Source organism: Sorex fumeus, unplaced genomic scaffold, assembly GCF_029834395.1.
Source record: "Sorex fumeus unplaced genomic scaffold, SorFum_2.1 ptg000131l, whole genome shotgun sequence".
NCBI classification, from domain to species: Eukaryota; Metazoa; Chordata; class Mammalia; order Eulipotyphla; family Soricidae; genus Sorex; species Sorex fumeus.
The window spans coordinates 32,531,557-32,550,189 of NW_026606188.1; the positions used below are offsets into that span (position 1 = coordinate 32,531,557).

At 44.7% G+C, this 18,633-nt stretch overlaps 1 protein-coding gene across 1 annotated transcript; it reads left to right on the forward strand.

The window, feature by feature from the left end:
- Positions 1-7,619: 7,619 nt before the first annotated feature.
- On the forward strand, positions 7,620-11,879 carry S1PR1 (sphingosine-1-phosphate receptor 1). The gene is made up of 2 exons (XM_056139126.1): positions 7,620-7,715; positions 9,216-11,879. The coding sequence occupies exon 2, from the start codon at positions 9,371-9,373 to the stop codon at positions 10,517-10,519; it is 1,149 nt and encodes a 382-aa protein (XP_055995101.1). The 5' UTR covers positions 7,620-7,715; positions 9,216-9,370; the 3' UTR covers positions 10,520-11,879.
- The last annotated feature ends 6,754 nt before the right edge of the window (positions 11,880-18,633 follow it).

Below are 18,633 nucleotides of genomic sequence, written 5' to 3' on the forward strand. Positions count from 1 at the left end.
ACAATGGAGTAACACCTCAAAATTCACAGGAAAAAAACTACTTATGACCTCTAACTATACCCAGCTAAAACATCAGATATGCAAGGTTTCAAAAGTTTATGACACAGTCATCTCTTTTAAAATTAAGTGAGTTAATACTAGTGAGTTAATACTCTTTTAACATGACATGAAGTATATAGATATTGCCTAAAATTGTTAATCAAGTAATGGAGGTATAAATTTTGAGATTTAGGAATTTGCAAGTAGCTTCCAGAAGAGGCATTAGTAGGACTTCAAGGCAGTAATGAGATGGTTAGAGGGGGACAGAGATTCAGGACTGAGGTTCTTTCTTGCAAGTTTTACACTTTTTGAGTTTTTAGCTGTGCAGGTGTTGATTTAATTTAAAATAGTTTTTATTTGAATGTAAAAAGGGAACCTGAATGGACATACAACAAGGCAGATGTTGAAAGGGAATAATGTGGAGCATCTGAAGCTTTGTAATCCTCACAAGGACTGAGAGACTATCATTTTAAAACATTTTAGAGATCAAGAGACTGAGGATCAAGGAAATTAAATAAAATTGCCTGACATCATACAGCCAGGATTTCTTAATTCTTAGCAGTGTGTGGGCTAAATCCATCTATCTTGGGGCCAAAGCTCCATCACGCTCTGCTAGATAGCTTTGAATATTGGCCAATGAGAGAAGAGAGAGTGCTATCACTAACTGAGTATGAGAGGCAGACAATGATTTTTGTGTAGAAAAAAATACAAAAACTTTACATTGAAGTTTGTCACCAGAGGTCAAGAGTTCAAAGTAGGGGAGAAGAAACCACAGACCTCACTCAAAAAATTTAGTGCCGAGCTTCATGGGTCATAGCAAAACTACCTTGGGAAGGAGTAAAGCTATTGGTAAAGTGCCTATTACACTGGAACTTCAAGGTGAGGTACTGTGTTCTCCAGGAAGTAGGAAGTCAATTATTCTCATATATATAGATATATATGAGAATAATATAAATACATATATACATAAATATGTAATATATTAAATATGTATATATATGTGTGTAGCATATTAAAAATACAGTAAAGAAAGAGTCCAATCTTTATGGGGGATTGTGTATTGGGAAAATAGTTGAAAAGTGATTGAAACATGTGAGAAGGAAGGTAGGATTGCCAGATTTTACAGAAGGAAATACAGCTCACCCAGTTAGGTCTGACTTGCAGATTAACAACAGATAATTAGATTTAAGGTGTTGGGGTCCTGGAGTATAATGCCCCTGGTCGCCAGATTTACTCCCTATAGGAGAGGGATTGGGAAGGGGAGAAGCCTCTGCCCTGGACCTCTGTGCACCAACGAGAAAGAATCACGCCGGTGCGGGGGGGCGGGGGGGGGGGGACTGGTGGTCAAGCAGCAATCCGTTTATTAGCTCTCACACAGGGGTTTTTATACATCCATTTCAGGGGTCAATCCATGTGTATCACATTTACCTTGTCAGGCTCAATACAGATGTTAGTTAATGGTTTACATCTCCCACTTTCAGGGCCAGGTGTATTCCCCCAAGCAGATGGTAACTGTTACATCCCTCATCCTCAACCAGTGTGTGTGTGTGTGTGTGTGTGTGTGTTTGTGTGTGTGTGTGTGTGTGTGTGTGTAGTGCTGGAGCATGCCCCTGAGCCCCTGTACACAGGCCCAGCTCCTTTCAGGGGCAGGGGATTTAGTCAAAGTCTCAGGCCAGCTACTGAGACCCCAACATTAAGGCATATGTTCCAAATAGTGTATGATCTTTTATCTGGCAACTCTTCAAGAGAGATGCTGCAGCATGGTTTGAAAAGCTGCTTTGAAATCTGAAATTTGGAATAGAAGAAACTCAGTATGAATTGGGCATCAGATGGTAACCTCATTCAGCTTGGCTTCAGCAGAAAAGGATCTGGGATAGCAAGCAGACAATAGCTTAGGGATGAATTTTTGGGTCGCCCCTGAAGTAATGGAAAGAAACATAGGGAAACTGGGAGGGACGCTTTGCTGCCTAACTTTGCCTATTTTGTGGCTTTAACAGAATGGTCATCAATGCCCCATAGTTGCATTATAAGGATGAATGTTACCAAGTGATTATCTGAGAATATTTTAAAGTTCTTCAAAACATTGAGTCAGAGACTGGAAAGATGTGCAGGGGATAAGGCATTTGCTTTTTCTGCAGCCTTGAAGCCAATTCTGGTTGCAGCGAATCCCCAGTGCCACATAGTGTTCCCCGAGCACTACCAGGGGTCACTACTGAGCACAGAGCTAGAAATAGTCCCTGGGGTACTGCTGGGTGTGGCTCCCACCCCTCCAATAAATAAAGGTAAAAGGTAAGGTAAAGGCCCTCCCGTTGATCGTCGATTTGCTCGAGCGGGCCCAGTAACGTCTCCATTGGAGACTTTGTTGTTACTGTGTTTGGCATATTGAATACTCTCGGTAGCTTGCCGGGCTCTCCGAAGCAAACAAATTAATTTTAAACATTATTCCTGGGGCTGGAGCAATAGTTCAGCAGGCAGGGCATTTGCCTTGTATGCAGCTGACCTGGGTTCGCTCCCCAGCATCCCATATGGTCCCTTGAGCATTGCCAGAAATAATTCCTGAGTGCAGAGCCAGGACTAATCCCTGAGAATTGCTAGATGTGACCCAAAAGGCAAAAACAAACAAAACAAAACAAAATTAAACAAAAAAAAAAAAACGTTAATCCTGACCTGTCAACCTGGCTTCAATCTGAGTTGCCTAGTGATACAAGCAATTTTTGTTCACATAAGGTCATAAAAATTACAACCAGGGTTCAATGCCCAATGAGGCTGGGAACTAAAAAGATGCCCAAGTCCTATGGTCAGGAAATACAACCCCAGAGATCACATGCTTCAGCACACCACAATGACACCCACAGTCATTATTCATGTGCCTCGACTAAGAGAGTGATCCTGTGTGAACACCACAGTGAAAGTAGCGCTAGCTCTGATATATACCACAGATAAGCGTGAGAGCACCTCGATCTGATGCACAACACCCAGGGAGCAGCACAGCGAAATTAACATGTAAATCAGGGTTCTTTAATTAAAATTTTTAATTAATTAAAAAAATAAAGTGCTGGTTTTATAGCCAGGTCAGTACACAGTCCCTGGCAAGTACAGCAACAACATCATCCATAACAGGAAGAGGAAACAGAGGAGATGAAAATGAAATTTTTTTTTCTTTTTTGGGTCACACCAGGCAATGCACAGGGGTTACTCCTGGCTCTACACTCAGAAATTACTCCTGGTGGTGCTCAGGGGACCATATGGGATGATGAGAAACAAACCCCCGTCGGCCCTGTGCAAGGCAAACACCTTTCCTGCTGTGTTATTGCTCCAGCCCCCAGAACATTTTCTTGAATTAAAGAAAAATGAAGCCACTCAATATTGAATATTGTTCTCACTAACTATATTCAGAAGAAACAGACTGTTGAATGGGGTGATGGCTCAAAGGGCTAGAGAGCATACTTTGCATGTGGGATCCCTGGGTTTGATCCCTATCATTACTGAGGGCAATCCAGGAGGTCTAACCAAAATGCCATGGGATATGGATACCCTCCCCCGTTTCCCCAACCAAAGAAACAAAAGAAGCAATGATCTGACTTCTTTATAACTTTTGGCCACAGTTGACCCTAGTGGATATGTTGTAAGGTATTTTGGAGTCCTACGTGGAAGTCCCACTTTGTCTATATTATAGTCCATGCTGATTGAGCGATAAGACAGTGGTAGGGCATTTGCCTTGCACGCGGCACGTGGCCGACTCAGTAGACCCGAGTTCAATTCCTCCACCCCTCTCGCAGAGCCCTGCAAGCTACCGAGACTATCTCGCCCACACGGCAAAGCCTGGCAAGCTACCTAAGATGTATTCTGATATGCCAAACACAGCAACAACAAGTCTCACAATGGAGACATTACTGGCCTGCTCAAGCAAATTGATGAACAACAGGAGGACAGTGCTACAGTGCTAGTCCATGCTAACCATATTGCTTATTATACTTGGGACTCAATTAACTTCTCTGTAAAATTGTGTCCCTGAAATGTCTAACTTGGAGGATCGTTGTAACAGTTAAATGAATAAACATGTGTAACCCTATAGAATCTGGAGCTCAAATACTTGAAGTACAGCCTTGCATTAGATGTGGTAAATAAATGAGAGTTTCAAAAACACATTGAAAGTGGACCTTGAAGTCCACTTTAAATGCACTTACTGTCAGGAAATCTGTGACTTTCAAAAATATACTTACAGAAGGAAAGAAGGAATAAAACTGCAGAGCAGTGTTTTTTTTTTTTAGAGCAGTGAAAATTTTTAGAGCAGTGAAAATACTCTGCAGAACCCCGTAGTCATGTGCTCTGATCTCACTTATTCATTTAAACATTTAAAGTGTGCTGCTTCAACATTGAATCCTCGAGGGTCTGGAGAGATAGTAAAGTGGGTAAGGTGCTTGCTTTGCATATGGTGCATATGACTGACTGGGGTTTGATCCCTGGCATCCCACATGCCCCCCCACCCCCAGGAGTGATCCCTGAGCACAGAGTCAGGAGTTACTCTGAGCAGCACTGGGTGTGTTCCAAAAGCAAACAAAAGAGTGAAGCTTCAGATCAGAGGGATAGCACAGCAGGTAGGGCTCTGTCCCTGTGTCCCATCCCTGGGTCTCCAAATGGTCCCCTGAGCCCTGTCAGGAATGATTCTTGAACACAGAGCCAGGAGTAAGCCCTGAGCACTTCCAGCTGTGCATCCCCCGCCCCAACACACACACAAAGTGAAGCCTCATATAGATTACAGGCTATGAACTTGGGTGATGATAATGCAGTCATTATGTCCTCAATTTTAATGACTGTATGGAGGAGGGAGGGCATGATCATCCTGGGAGAGCCTGTTCAAGTGTCTGGGAGGTGGAGGCCAAAATATATGGGAAATGTTTGTACCGTTCACTCAATTTTAAATATAAAAGTAATCTTTATAAAAAAGTTAAAAAATTTCATAAAACATTTCAGCCCAAAAAACTTATGATAGAAAAAGCATTAATTTACTTTGATGTCTTTTGTAGACAGAAAGTGATTCTATTATTAATTTTTATTATCATTGAAGTAACGTGTTTGCAACAGTATTGAAACAGCAACATAGGGACAGGAGGGAGACAGCTAGGGTGAGATTAGAAAAGTCCCCAAAGAAAAATTCCTGGTATGGAATGTTGCTAATGAGCCCAGGATATGCAACTAGGATATGCAAAAGGCATCTTCAAACATCCTGCTCTTCCCCACCCCCTCTGATCACCATCTTGGTGCCTTAACCCAATGCAAAGTGCTCACCCATCCCCCTTGTTAAAAAACTATGAAAGGGAAAGAGTTCTCACCTACCTAGTCAGTTGGCTTAAGAAACCCCATGACCTAGCTTCCTTGCCTTGCCCTGCCCTGCCCATCCTCAGATTTCTTTTGTTTTCTTCTTTCAATAGCAGAACCAGAACATCCTGATGCTGCACTTTTGCTTTCAACCTTCACAGCCTTAGGACAAGAAGTCGCATGCACTACAACAGGGTAGGCATATATGGTTTTGACAGTTACTGCACAAAGTTACCACCACCAAAGTTACTCAAGAACCCCCACCACTGCCCTTAAATCAAGGAAATATGTGATTCCAAAGGGACATTCATTAGCATCTCATTGCATACATTTTGCAAGCATAGAGGATCAAAAAGTTGGTGTAAATCTTTAAACTTCAGTTCTACAAGTTAACTTCCCTTCAGGAAGATGCATGTGAATTCCTAAACGATTTATTGACTGGAAGCATTTGACTGAGAAGACCTGCTGGGCTAAGCGACTTAAACTAGGGATTGACATTTTCCTCATCAATAAAATGACCAACGAAGTTTGCTGCTCAGATCAGAAGTGCTCAGTGAGAACAGCAATCACAAGCCTGAGGTAGTCTGGGCGTGCAATTTACTTCACTCTCTTTCCCTTTAAAAAGAACCCAAAGATTAATGGATGGACTGCATTTGTCCTCCTCACTTTATGCTGTCCTTGGTGGTCCCAACCTATCTGCCCTTTCAAGGTAAGGAAGTCCTCGAAGCCACTCACTTCTAGAGTCTGCACTCAGGCTGTTATGTCAGTGTCTACATAACATGAAATCTAGCTGAATTCATGGGTATGTGTGGGATGTGATGTATGGTTTTCAGGCACCTGTGAATGTAACTGTCATTTGAGGTTTTTTTTTTCTCTCTCGTGAAATCCCTTGTTTATTCATTCAATCTCCTTTTGAGTCATTCAAGTACGGGTGTGTCTATCAATTGAAACTGCAAAAGCAAAGAGTTCTGCCCAGGTGGGAGTCAGCAAGACTGGGGACAGTATGGAAACCATTTTAGTGGCCCTAGGGCAAGTCAGTGGCCCTAGGGCAGGCTGATCACTGCCTCCTGGCAGATGCACCTTTTGAAGTTGCATTTTAGGGAAAGTAGAGACTGGGTCAGTGGTAAGCTGTCGTGTGTGTGTGTGTGTGTGTGTGTGTGTGTGTGTGTGTGTGTGGCGCGCACGGGGTGGGCTGGGTGGGGGAAATGAGGGAGAGTGAGGTTGGGGGCGGAGGGGTCTCAGAGTTATCTCACTGGTAGAAAAGAAGGGACTCTCCCAGGCAGGCCTGCCTGGTTTAGGGGTCGGCCCTGTCACTTTGCCAATTCCAGGGCAAATCGAGTTTGTCAGCGCTCCTCAGCTGCCCACCTCAGAGATATAGCCACTGACCCAATCTGGGACACACCGCCTGACTGCGCCCAGCTGAGGACGGGGAAGCCCCGCGGGTTGCTGGCCCACTTCACTATGCCCTGGGCAGCGCCAGGGCCGCCCTCCACCCTCTGCTCCAGCCCGCCGCAAGTTTCACCCCCTCAGAGCGCTGTGTGAGCGCGTGTGCGTGTGAGTGTTTTGCAGGTGGGGTAGAGATGCAGGAAGAAGTGAGTGGGGAAAAAGTGGAAGAACTTCAGACCTTTCTCCCTCCCTGGCTGCTCACCTTCCCCCAGAATTTTCGAGTACCCCCGCCTCGTCCTGGTCTCATCTCCCCAGAGTCTCTTGTTTAGCAGAGACGCGACCTCTGGGGCGCTCAGTCGGATTCCCTCCGCACCTGCACCCCAAGGGATTGCCGCAAGTGCGCCTCGAAACTCCGGGGCCACGCTCTGGCCCCCAAGACTGCGTGAGAAAAGTTTCTAAAGCTTCCTCACTTCTCTCCAACAAAGCTCGGGGAGCCTCTGCGCCGCCCGGAGTAACCGGAGGCAGTGACCGTGATTTATACCCCAGAGTCCACGGGGGCCAGGCTCCGCCTCCGGCTGTCGGTGGCCTGGAGGGAGGAGGGTACTTGGCTTTTTTTTTAACCCCTTTTTCTTTTTTTCTTCTGCCCCAGATCGGTCCTGGATTTACGTCTCAGCAGGAGATCCGGGGGGCCCCCCGCGCCGCTGGCGGAGGGCGTGGGGGGTTGAGGCCTTAACCCCTCCCCGTCTCCTCCTCTAGCCGCCACCCAGTCTGTGGGCTGCGCGCTGGGCGACCTCCGGCGCGGGCTGCGGCCAGCCGCCCGGTCATTGGAGTGTGCGGCCGCAGAGGGAGGGGACCCCGGCGGGAGGAAAGTTTAGGGAGCGCGCCGCCCTCGGGGGCAGCCGCAAGATGCCGAGCGCGCAGCGCGGCGGCCCCGGAGCGCTGCCCACGCCACTCGGGCCCGCTGGATCGAGGTAAGGCCGGCGGGGCAAGGCGGGCGGGCTCGCCGACGGGTTTCTAAACACCGAGACGGAGCACGGGGACCGCAGAAACCCTTGAGAGCATCCGTCCCCGGGTGCAGCTGGAAGCACGCGATCTCCGGGCGGCTCCGGAGCCCAGCCCGAGGCGCTGGTTCTTTGGGTGGGTGGGTGGGGTGCTGGGGCTTTGTGAAGTTTGGCCCCGGGTTGAGTCCCCCTGGTAGAGGGGACGCGGTAGCAACGGCGCCGAGGAAAGGAAGGCACTTGTGTGTGGGGAAATCCTAGAGACAAAGAATAAGAGAGGCAGGGTGCGAGTTTTCAGTCCGCCGGCCAAGCGCAGAGAGGGTATCGGGTTAGAAACGGGGAGTTTCGGGCCGTGTGCGAGTAGCCGAGTAGCGGGGGTTGCTCCGTGGCTCCGCTGGGACCACACGTCTGCGTTACTCTGGAGCGTGCAAACAACTTAGAGGTACATGCCTGCTCCCCCGGACCCGTTCCCTGCCCCATCCGCAGCACTCCCTCCGTCCCCCCCCCCCACGCTTTGGCGTGATCTGAGAGGGGCACCGTGCTGGATTGGGGTGGGAGAAACGGTCAGTGAAACGGTGCCCGCAGACTTAGCCGCCGGGAGAGCTGAAGGGAGTTTCTGGAGCTGGCGTGCAGAGGCGCGCCTGTGAGCATCAGCGGCGGCGCAACTTCTCTTTTTAGTGTGTTTGGGCATTTGTGCCCAAGTCACTCCAAAAAGACTCCTTTGAACCGAATAGACGGAATTGCTGGGATTTATCACAATTAATGATTGCGGTGAAGTATCTTGACATTCTTTTGCGGGGCTTGCGGGGGGCGGGGGGTGGGAGCGAGAGGGCTAAGGCAGTCAGTTGCTTCACGGAGGCGCCGATCTTTCCTGTTTATCTCACGACTGGGGCGGGCTTGGCTGCCCACAGCGGGCTTCGCCCTCGGACCCGAAGCACACCTGCTCGAGAGCTATTAATAGAGCCCGGCCGAGGGCTTGCTCTGTCAAATTATGCTCGTGCACATTTAATGACCTGAAAGGCAATTTGGGACGCGGATCTCACCTCCCCTGACTCAGGGGAGGCTGCGGGGGGCGGGGTGAGGAGTACTGGGGTGCACCCTCCTCTCTGCCGCCAGGGCTTTTCCGTCGGTGGGAGAGACCCCGAGTGGGGTGCGGGAGCCGGAGAATGAAACGGTGGCAAAGTGCCACCTCTCTGGGCTTGCAGTTTCCAGTGGAGTGGGTATGACCCGCAAGGAGGGTTCGTTGAATAGACTGGAGCTTTTTAGTTTGGCGAAATTCTTGTTTCTGCTTCCCCTTGACCCCCTCGAGAAATGGGACGTGAACAATTGTTCTTAAATCCCTCTCCCCGCGCTTTCCCCCCAAGTGTCCCTAAACGAAGGACAGCAAATCTGGAGCACTGTTTTGGCTGAAATGAATTACGCCAGGATGCCTCAGCTTGTTCCCTAACTCTCTTCCCTTTGTATTGGTTTAAGGCTGCGGTTTCGAGGCGAAAAAGCGACACAATAAGCGTGGATCCGTCCACCGAACCGGCGCGGCAGCTAGTGACGCCTTTCTCCACGGCGCCCTCTAGCGGTTGGTCTGCAGAAGCGCCCTTCGCGGGTTCCTGGGGACCCCGCGTGCGTGCGCGATGGGTTCCACCAGCATCCCGCTGGTCAAGGCCCTCCGCAGCTCCGTCTCGGACTATGTCAACTATGACATCATCGTCCGGCATTACAACTACACGGGAAAGCTGAACATCAGCGCAGAGAAGGAGAATGGCATTAAGCGGACCTCGGTGGTGTTCATCCTCATCTGTTGCTTCATCATCCTGGAGAACATCTTCGTTTTGCTGACCATTTGGAAAACCAAGAAGTTTCACCGACCCATGTACTACTTCATTGGCAACCTGGCCCTCTCAGACCTCTTGGCGGGAGTGGCCTACATAGCCAATCTGCTCTTGTCTGGGGCTACCACGTACAAGCTCACACCCGCCCAGTGGTTTCTGCGCGAAGGGAGCATGTTCGTGGCGCTGTCGGCCTCTGTCTTCAGCCTCCTGGCCATCGCCATCGAACGCTATATCACCATGCTGAAGATGAAACTGCACAACGGCAGCAACAGCTTCCGCTCCTTCCTGCTCATCAGTGCCTGCTGGGTCATCTCCCTCATCTTGGGGGGCCTGCCCATCATGGGTTGGAACTGCATCGGGGCGCTGCCCAGCTGCTCCACCGTGCTTCCCCTCTACCACAAGCACTATATCCTCTTCTGCACCACCGTCTTCACTCTGCTCCTGCTCTCCATCGTCATTCTCTACTGCAGGATTTACTCCCTGGTCAGGACTCGGAGCCGACGCCTGACTTTCCGCAAGAACATTTCCAAGGCCAGCCGCAGCTCGGAGAAGTCCCTGGCCCTGCTCAAGACCGTCATCATCGTCCTGAGCGTCTTCATCGCCTGCTGGGCCCCGCTCTTCATCCTGCTTCTGCTGGATGTGGGCTGCAAGGTGAAGACATGTGACATCCTTTTCAAAGCCGAGTACTTCCTGGTGTTGGCCGTGCTCAACTCGGCCACCAACCCCATCATTTACACGCTGACCAACAAGGAGATGCGCAGGGCTTTCACTCGTATCATGTCGTGCTGCAAGTGCCCCAGCGGGGACTCCACAGGCAAATTCAAGCGCCCCATCATTGCCGGCGTGGAATTCAGCCGCAGTAAGTCGGACAATTCCTCCCATCCGCAGAAGGACGATGGGGACAACCCAGAGACCATCATGTCTTCTGGCAACGTCAACTCATCTTCCTAAAATCGAAAGCTGCTGAGGTCACCGACCACCAGTGTTTGGAGAAACAAAGTTTCCACAGCTGCCTAAGAGCCAAGGGAGCTGTTGGAACCGGCCTGGTGGTCGTGGGTGTTGGTGGCTTGAGTGAGTTCCGGTGAACAATGCCCTGGGAAGGGTGGAGATCAGGTCCTGGCCCGGAGTCTATTTCCTCCTCCCTGGAGTTTTGATTTTTGCACTGAGCCAAAGGTCTAGCATTGTCAAGCTCCCGAAGGGTTGTTCATTCGGCTGCTCCTCATAGACCAGTGTTCGGTCCCCGATATGAAAGCTCCCTGGAGCTTTGAGGAGGTGTTTTCTTTCACTTTAGTTTCCAAGCCAACTGTGTACTTCGCTCACGTAGGTATGCGCTCCCTGGCCCACCCTCCTTTGCCTTTCACATCCGTCCTCGAAGTTCTTTTACTTTTTATCTTAACTCCCTGACCTTCATCAGAGCTGGAGGCGGTAGGACGGACCTTTTCTCGATCAATTGATCAGCCATCAGGTTGGGTTCAGTAGATCAAGTTTTCAGCATGTAGGTAGACCATGAGGAGATAGAGATGGATTGGGGATGTAAAGCAGTTTCATTTGCCTAGGCCAAAGTTTCTCTGAGCTGCATCAGTGTTTGGGACCTATTGGAATCACTTTAATTTTGCTCCCTGCCGCTCAACCCCCCCCCCCCCCACCTTGACAATGAAATTTGTTACAGTATGATTTGTGGTTGAAATCTGAGTAAAAAAAGTCCAAGATCTCTACCTGTTGGTAGCTAGAAACCTTAGTATCCTAGGGGAAAGTAAACAAAAACAAAGTCAAAACTGGTCAGAATTGTCTTCTACAAACCAAGAGACATTTTTTTTAATGACGTCACCTAACAAATGCATATGTCTTTGGCACTTTCCTTGATGTTTATTTCAGAGTGTTGTGTGGTTCATTTCAGCCGGTGGGATGGTTGTATTTTGTTCTGTTAAAAGTATTTTTCATGATTTTTGAATGTATTTGTTTCAGCAGAGATGACTTTTTTGGATTTTTTTCTAACCTGTGTTAACACCCGTTGAATGTGTATTTTATACCACCCTCTTGTGCCCTCTAAAGCATTACTTTAACTGATACAGAACTTCAGAAGTTTTTCAGTACAGTTACTCATTTAATAGCTAATTGAGGATGTGTATAAATATCACAAGGAATAAAATTATGTCTCTGTCTCTTTCGTAGGGTTTTCAGTGCAATTAAACTGAGAAATTACTTTTTTTTAAAAAAAAAATAGTATTTAATGGGTTCTTTCCTGACTGACGTGGATCATTTTGCACATAGCTTTATCAACTTTTAAACATTAATAAACTGATTTTTTAAATATTCCTTTGTGAAGAGCATTTGTTAAAAGTAATTATTAATAAATTCTGTTTGTCAATGCAGCTCTTTAGGATCACAGTCGAGGGAAAATATCTGTTGTTCTTAAAAGGATACTTAAATCTAGGGTGTAAAAAAATGTGGTTTACTTAAAAACCACTTGGCTTTTTTTTCAGGAAGAGAAACTTCAATTTCTTTCTACACTTTACATTGAAGTGTAGTAAAGAATGAGATGAAAAACCGCCAATCTTTAAATACCACATTGAAAAGTTAATGTAATAGTTGTAAGTTTAAAATTACTTTCAAGTCAAACAAAATTTAATGCAATAATTCAGGTTTAAAATATGAGCATCAGGGGTCAGAGAGATAGTACAGGGTAGGGTGTTTGCATTGCACACAGCCAACTGGGGTTTGATCCCAGCCATCCCAGATGGTCCCCCAGCCTTGTCAGAGGTAATTCCTGAGTACAGAGCCAGGAGTAACCCCTGATCATTGCCTGGTATGGCTCCAAAACCAAAATAAATGAATAAAGAAAACAAAATAAAACTTGAGCGTTGCGATCTCATTGAGAAAGCAAGCTGTAGAATGCAAGCTGAGCATTGTACCTTTGTTTTATCTGAAAATTTGTGAATACTTTAACATCCCTAGTCATTAATTTCTTCAATTATAAATAAGGGCAAAGGCACTTTGCAAACATCACAGAATTATGGTCAGCATTAATCCTTATTGTGCTTTGATTGTCCTCTTGATTGAGAATTAAATTGATGTATTTTGGTATATCGGGCTCTCTAGTGCTATTGTTACATTCAGAATTTGTGTTTTTAAATATCACTGACTGTGAACAGGACACAGTTGGGACCTGGAGATAAACCTTACCTAATAGCGTAGTTGTCATTTCTGGGTAAGGCTGACTGTGGGAAAGAGAAGTGTGCTCACTAAGGAAAACTTAGGTCACCACCTCCAGTTTCCTGAAGGAAATGCCAAAAATGCTCCAAAGACAAAAGACTGGAAACAAACTGGAATGTCTCTATCCATCTGTCTGCTGAAGCGGAAGGAATGAGTTCATGCTAAACTCACATCCTAGGACTTTCATTGAAGAGTCAAACCTAATGGCAAAGTGTGTCCATTTCTGTGCTTCTGTAAAAGATAAAGTGTGTGCTCTTGGCTTATCTTAATAAACACGGCGGTGACTCATGGCAGGGAGGAGAGAAGATAGGGTAGGTGACTTTGGTAGAAAGCAAGGAGCCGTGACCAGGAAGACCCACCACATTTGCTCACCTGGGAGCACATTGGTTGCCAATGATTTCGTATGCTTTCTTCCTGTTACCTCCTAACAGTGCATAGCATTCCAAGACACTGGACCATCGTAGACCATGGTTTCCCGGGGCAGGCATATGGTGGAGCCTGGGTCTCGTTAGGAAACAAGGGCTAAGATAAAGAAATCTTTGCTTATATTCCAGATGAATATTCAGTTAGAATTAGGCTATCCTGAAAATTGAAGATTAAAAGAAAGTCTTCGTGCTTTTATGTTTATACGAAGATAAACATCCATAAAGTTTTGATTCAAAAACACAGGTAGGGGACTGGAGCAATAGCACAACAGGTTGGGCATTTGCCTTGCATGCAGCCAACCTGGGTTTGATTCCCAGCATCCCATATGGTCCCCTAAGCACTGCCAGGAGTGATTCCTGAGTGCAGAGCCAGGAGTAACCCCTGAGCATTACTGGGTGTGACCCAAAAAGAAAAAAAATCCATGCAGGTAATGTTTTTAAGAGGAGTAAAGCAGAAAGTTTTAGCAATACTTAACATGCCATTGTAAAAGTACCACAAGATCATAGACATTTAACAAAATTGTTAGTAGATAATACCATATTTCCAGCACCAAAGAGTTTTATAGTTTTATAGAATATTCAATTTAATGGATTATGTAAACATGCTTATTTTTACTGGTCAGTGAAAAAATTAAAAAGCATTCACCTAATGACATGATTATAACAAACTCATTTGTGTTAATTAGACACGACTCTATTTTAGTAATATCAACAGTTTAATAATGATTTATGGTATTTCTAATTTTAGCCCCCAAATGTAAAAGTCTTAAAAAACTTACCTTTAGCTCTTTGCAGACTGGATTAAGTTCTACTCTTGATATTGCTTATGTTAAGTGTACTCCTAATGCAACCCTTATAGAATTTCTTGTTTTGGATGATTTTGACACTATATGTCTCATACAGCATGTTACTGAGACCTGTCACCATTTCTAAGCAACCATAAATATAAGACTATTTGAGAACTATTATTCTTAAGTAGCTATGTCAGAAAAATGATTAGCACTATTAGGGAAATTCTACAAAGTGAATACTTGAAATTAAAGTAATTCTAAGTATCAGCAACAGTGTTTTCTACTGAAAAGTAAGGGGTAGTGTGACAGTACCATATTAAAAACAAAATTAATTATTGATTTTGTAAATAGTCACAGAAACCCAAAACTGTTTCTAAGTAGAAGGCTGTTAATATCTATATAATAATCAGTTGTTAATACTGTTTTTTTATTTTGAAATGTTATTTGTTTTTTATTGAATTACACTGAGAAATACAATTACAAAGTTGTTCATGGTTGGGTTTCAGTCATATAATGTCCAATACCCGTCCTTTCACCAGTGTACATTTCCCACTACCAATGTCCCCAGTTTCCCTCCCCTACCTGCCTGCTTCTATGGCAGGCACTTTTCTTCTCTCTCTCTTTATGTCTCCCTCTGTCTCTTTCATTCCTTTTGGGCATATGGGGTGCAATACTGAAAGGTTTTCTGATGTGTCCCTTTACCTATTTTCAACACTCAGTTCCTGTCTAAAATAATCATCTCCTACTATTATCATGATACTTGTCCCTTTTCTATACTATCCTAACTCCCCTTGGCCTTGTCTCACTAATCAATTAGACTAATATTAGTCTCACTAATCACTGTTGTCATCACTGTCATCACTGTCATCCGGTTGATCGCTGAATTACTCAGGCGGCACCAGTAATGTCTCTATTCCTCCCAACCCTGAGATTTTAGCAGCCTCTTCTTACTCTTTTCCCAATGATTGGAGGCTCTTTCAGGGTGAGGGGAATAAGACCTGTCATTGTTACTGTATTTGGCATATTGAATACACCACGGGGAGCTTGCCAGGCTCTGCCCTTGCGGGCGGGATACTCTCGGTAGCTTACCAGGCTCTCTAAGAGGCATATATTTATATAATCTTATAATGCGGCTGTGCAGTCCAGAAAGCAACCTGAAGCATGGTGGTGGTTGGGTAGTGGAGGTTGGCTGCTGGGGCTGAGTCCCTTGGGGTGGGGAGGGCTCTCACCCGCCCCACAGCCTGGTGCGGAATCCGGTGGCATGGTTCTGGAAGCTTCATTTTATACTCCCGTCTGGGAGGAGCATCCTGAGTTCTGGATGTATATATTAGTCTCGCTAATATACATATACATGTACATATATATGTACACACACATTTATATTATTCTATATCTGTCCCTCTCCTTCTGACTTATTTCACTGAGCATGATACTCTCCACGTCCATACATTTATAGGCAAATTTCATGACTTCATTTTTTCCTAACAGTTGCATAGTATTCCACTATGTAGATGTACCATAATTTCTGTATCCAGTTGTCTGTTCTCAGGCACTCAATTGTTTCCATATTCTGGCTATTGTGAACAGTGCTGCAAAGAACATAGGAGTGCAGGTGACATTTCTGCTATATGTTTTCGGGCCCCCAGGGTATGTTCCCAGAAGTAGTATTGTTGGGTCATGGGAGTTCAATTTCTAGTTTGTTGTTGTTGTTGTTGTTGTTGTTGCTGTTTTTGCTTTTTTGGGTCACACCCGGCAATGCACAGGAGTTACTCCTGGTTCATACACTCAGGAATCACTCCTGGCAGAGCTCGGGGTACCATATGGGCTGCGGGGAATTGAACCTGGGTTGGCCGCATGCAAGACAAATGCCCTATCCGCTGTGCTATTGCTGCAGCCCCTCAATTTCTAGTTTTTTGAGGAATGTCAATATTGTTTTCCAAAAAAGGCTGGATCAGCATTCTCACCAACAATGAAGAAGAGTTCCTTTCGCTCCACATCTGGGCCAGCATTGGTTGATCTTGCTCTTTTGAATGTATGCCAAACACTGTGGTATGGGATGATACCTCATTTTTGCTTTGATTTGCATCTCCCTGATGGTTAGTGATATAGGATATTTTTCATATGCCCTTTGCCTTTTGGACATTTGAATTTTTTCTTTGAAGAAGTTTCTGTTCATTTCTTCTCCCCATTTTTTATGGGGTTGGATTTTTTCCTATAAAGTTCTACCAGTATATTATATAATTTTGATATTAATCCTTTATCAGATGGGTATTCGATAAATAATTTTTTCCATTCCATGGACTGTCTTTGTTTCTTCGACACTGTTTCTTTTGGGGTACAGAAGATTCTTAGTTTTATGTAGGCCCATTTGTTATCTTTGTTTCCACTTGCTCAAAACTGCTTTTTAATATGAAGGTGTTCCTCAGCTGGAAAGATGTTTCTTTCAGACAATGAACTACTAGATATCATTTGTTATCTAAGCAGACCAAACTAAATTTAATCTGTTTTCTGGGGAAAAAAAGGTTTAAAACATAGATGAAATCATTATAAGACCTACAAGATTATTTTTTCCCAGTAAATTGATGATGAGAAATCCAAATAATTGCATCATTTCCTCCAATCGTCCTTCCTTTCTTTGTATGTTTGCTTTACATGTTCAAGGAAAGTTAATTCAGAATCTTTTTCATACACACCATTGGCTTCACAATTGTGTGAAGAAATTGGAACAAGAATTAAAGACCTTGATATCACATTGGAATCCACAAATTCTATTGAAAACATAGTAGAATCCTTCTTGATATTGAATCTAGAGGCATCTTCAATAATTCAGTGCATTGACCAAGCAAATGGAGGCAGAGATAATAGGGACTGCATCAAACTAATCTCCCATATTATCCACTTGTCGGCATTTATCCCAAAGGTCCAAAAACTCTATTCAGAAAGACCTTTGCACTCTATGTACACTGAAGTACTATTCATAAATAATCAAAATCTGGAAACAACCCAAGTGTCCAAAAACAGATGACTGGATAAAGAAACTGGTACAGATACATAGTGGGATACTACCGGGCTATATAAAAATATTAAATTATGCAGTTTGCTGCTATGTGGCTATCCACACGGATCTGGAGAGTATCATAATGAGTGAAGTTAGTCAGGAGAGAGACAGACACATTGTAATCTCCCTCATGTGTGGCATATATAGAAACAGTAGGAAAACAATAAATACTCAAAAGGCAACAGAAACTGAGAGCCGATATTTAATAGGAGCATTTATCTGCAGGGGGTATGAGGGAGGGTAGGGTGGGGGATATGGGGACAATGGTGGAGAGAAGCTAGCACTCTGGTGGAGGGTGTAGCATAAAACCCTGACATTATCAATATTGTAAATAAGGGTATCTTAAATAAAAATTAAAATAAAAATGAATATTGGTTAACAGTGAATCACCATGAATTATGAAGTTATGTTATTCCTAAGTTATGTTATTCATTCAGGTGTACAATGTTCCAACAGTAATCCTTTCACCAATATCTACTTCCCTTCAACAGTGTTCCCAGTTTCCCTCTCACCCCCAGGCCTGACTTTACGACTGGCATTTTTTTTTCCCTATTAGGCGTGGTAGTTTACATTGCTGTTACTGATAGTGTATCATGCATATCACTTTACCTCATTTTAGCGAGATCTTGTCCAGAGTGACCACTTCCTTCTGTTATTGTCTTAGTGGTCCCTTCCCTGACCTATCTCTTGTCCCCACACAATAGCAAGCTTCCTACTAAAGACCACTTCTCCTGCTCTTCATTTCCTATTGTTGTCATGCATTAATTATTCCCCTACTATGTTTCTTTATATCCTGCATATGAGTGAGATCATTCTGTTTCTGTCCCTCTCCCTCTGACTCATTTTATTCTCCAGATTTATTCATGTATCAGCAAATTGCATGATTTCATCCTCTTAGTCAAGTAATATTCCACTGTAGATATGTAAGCATAGCTTCTTTACTAAGAAAAGCTAAGATATGGTACATATCCATAACTAGGCACTTGGGTTGTTTCCAAAATCTATAAATCATTATGAGGAAATTAGAAGTCAGTCACAAATGAGAAAATGACAACACACTGCAAATTCCACTGTAGCACTGTAGCACTGTCCTCCTGTTGTTCATTGATTTGCTCGAATGGGCACCAGTAATGTCTCCATTGTGATATTTGTTGTTACTGTTTTTGGCATATTGAATACACCACAGGTAGCTTGCCGGGCTCTGCCCTGTGGGTAGGATACTCTCGGTAGCTTGTCGGGCTCTCCAAGAGGGACAAAGGAATCGTACCCAGTTGGCTGCGTGCAAGGCAACCTCCATACCTGCTGTGCTATTGCTCCAGCCCCTAGGAACTTTATGGCATAATAAACTGCAAATTCCATTTACGTGAAATTTTAAAAAAAGTAAAAACTAGTATATTAAGAGGCATCTAATCTAGAAATCAGAACTGTGGTTTCATGGGGGAGGAAGAAAAGACTGTGAAGCAGTATTTTAGGTTGTCAGCACAGTTCTATTTCTTAAGACTTGTGTGTGGAGATGGGGGAGGATTGTTCATGGTAGACCGACTTTTGAGTAAAAAAAACTAAATAGGATTTTGTCTG

Coding starts and splice junctions, on each gene's coding strand:
- S1PR1 (XM_056139126.1), top strand. CDS start 9,371: ATGGGTTCCACCAGCATCCCGCTGGTCAAGGCCCTCCGCAGCTCCGTC.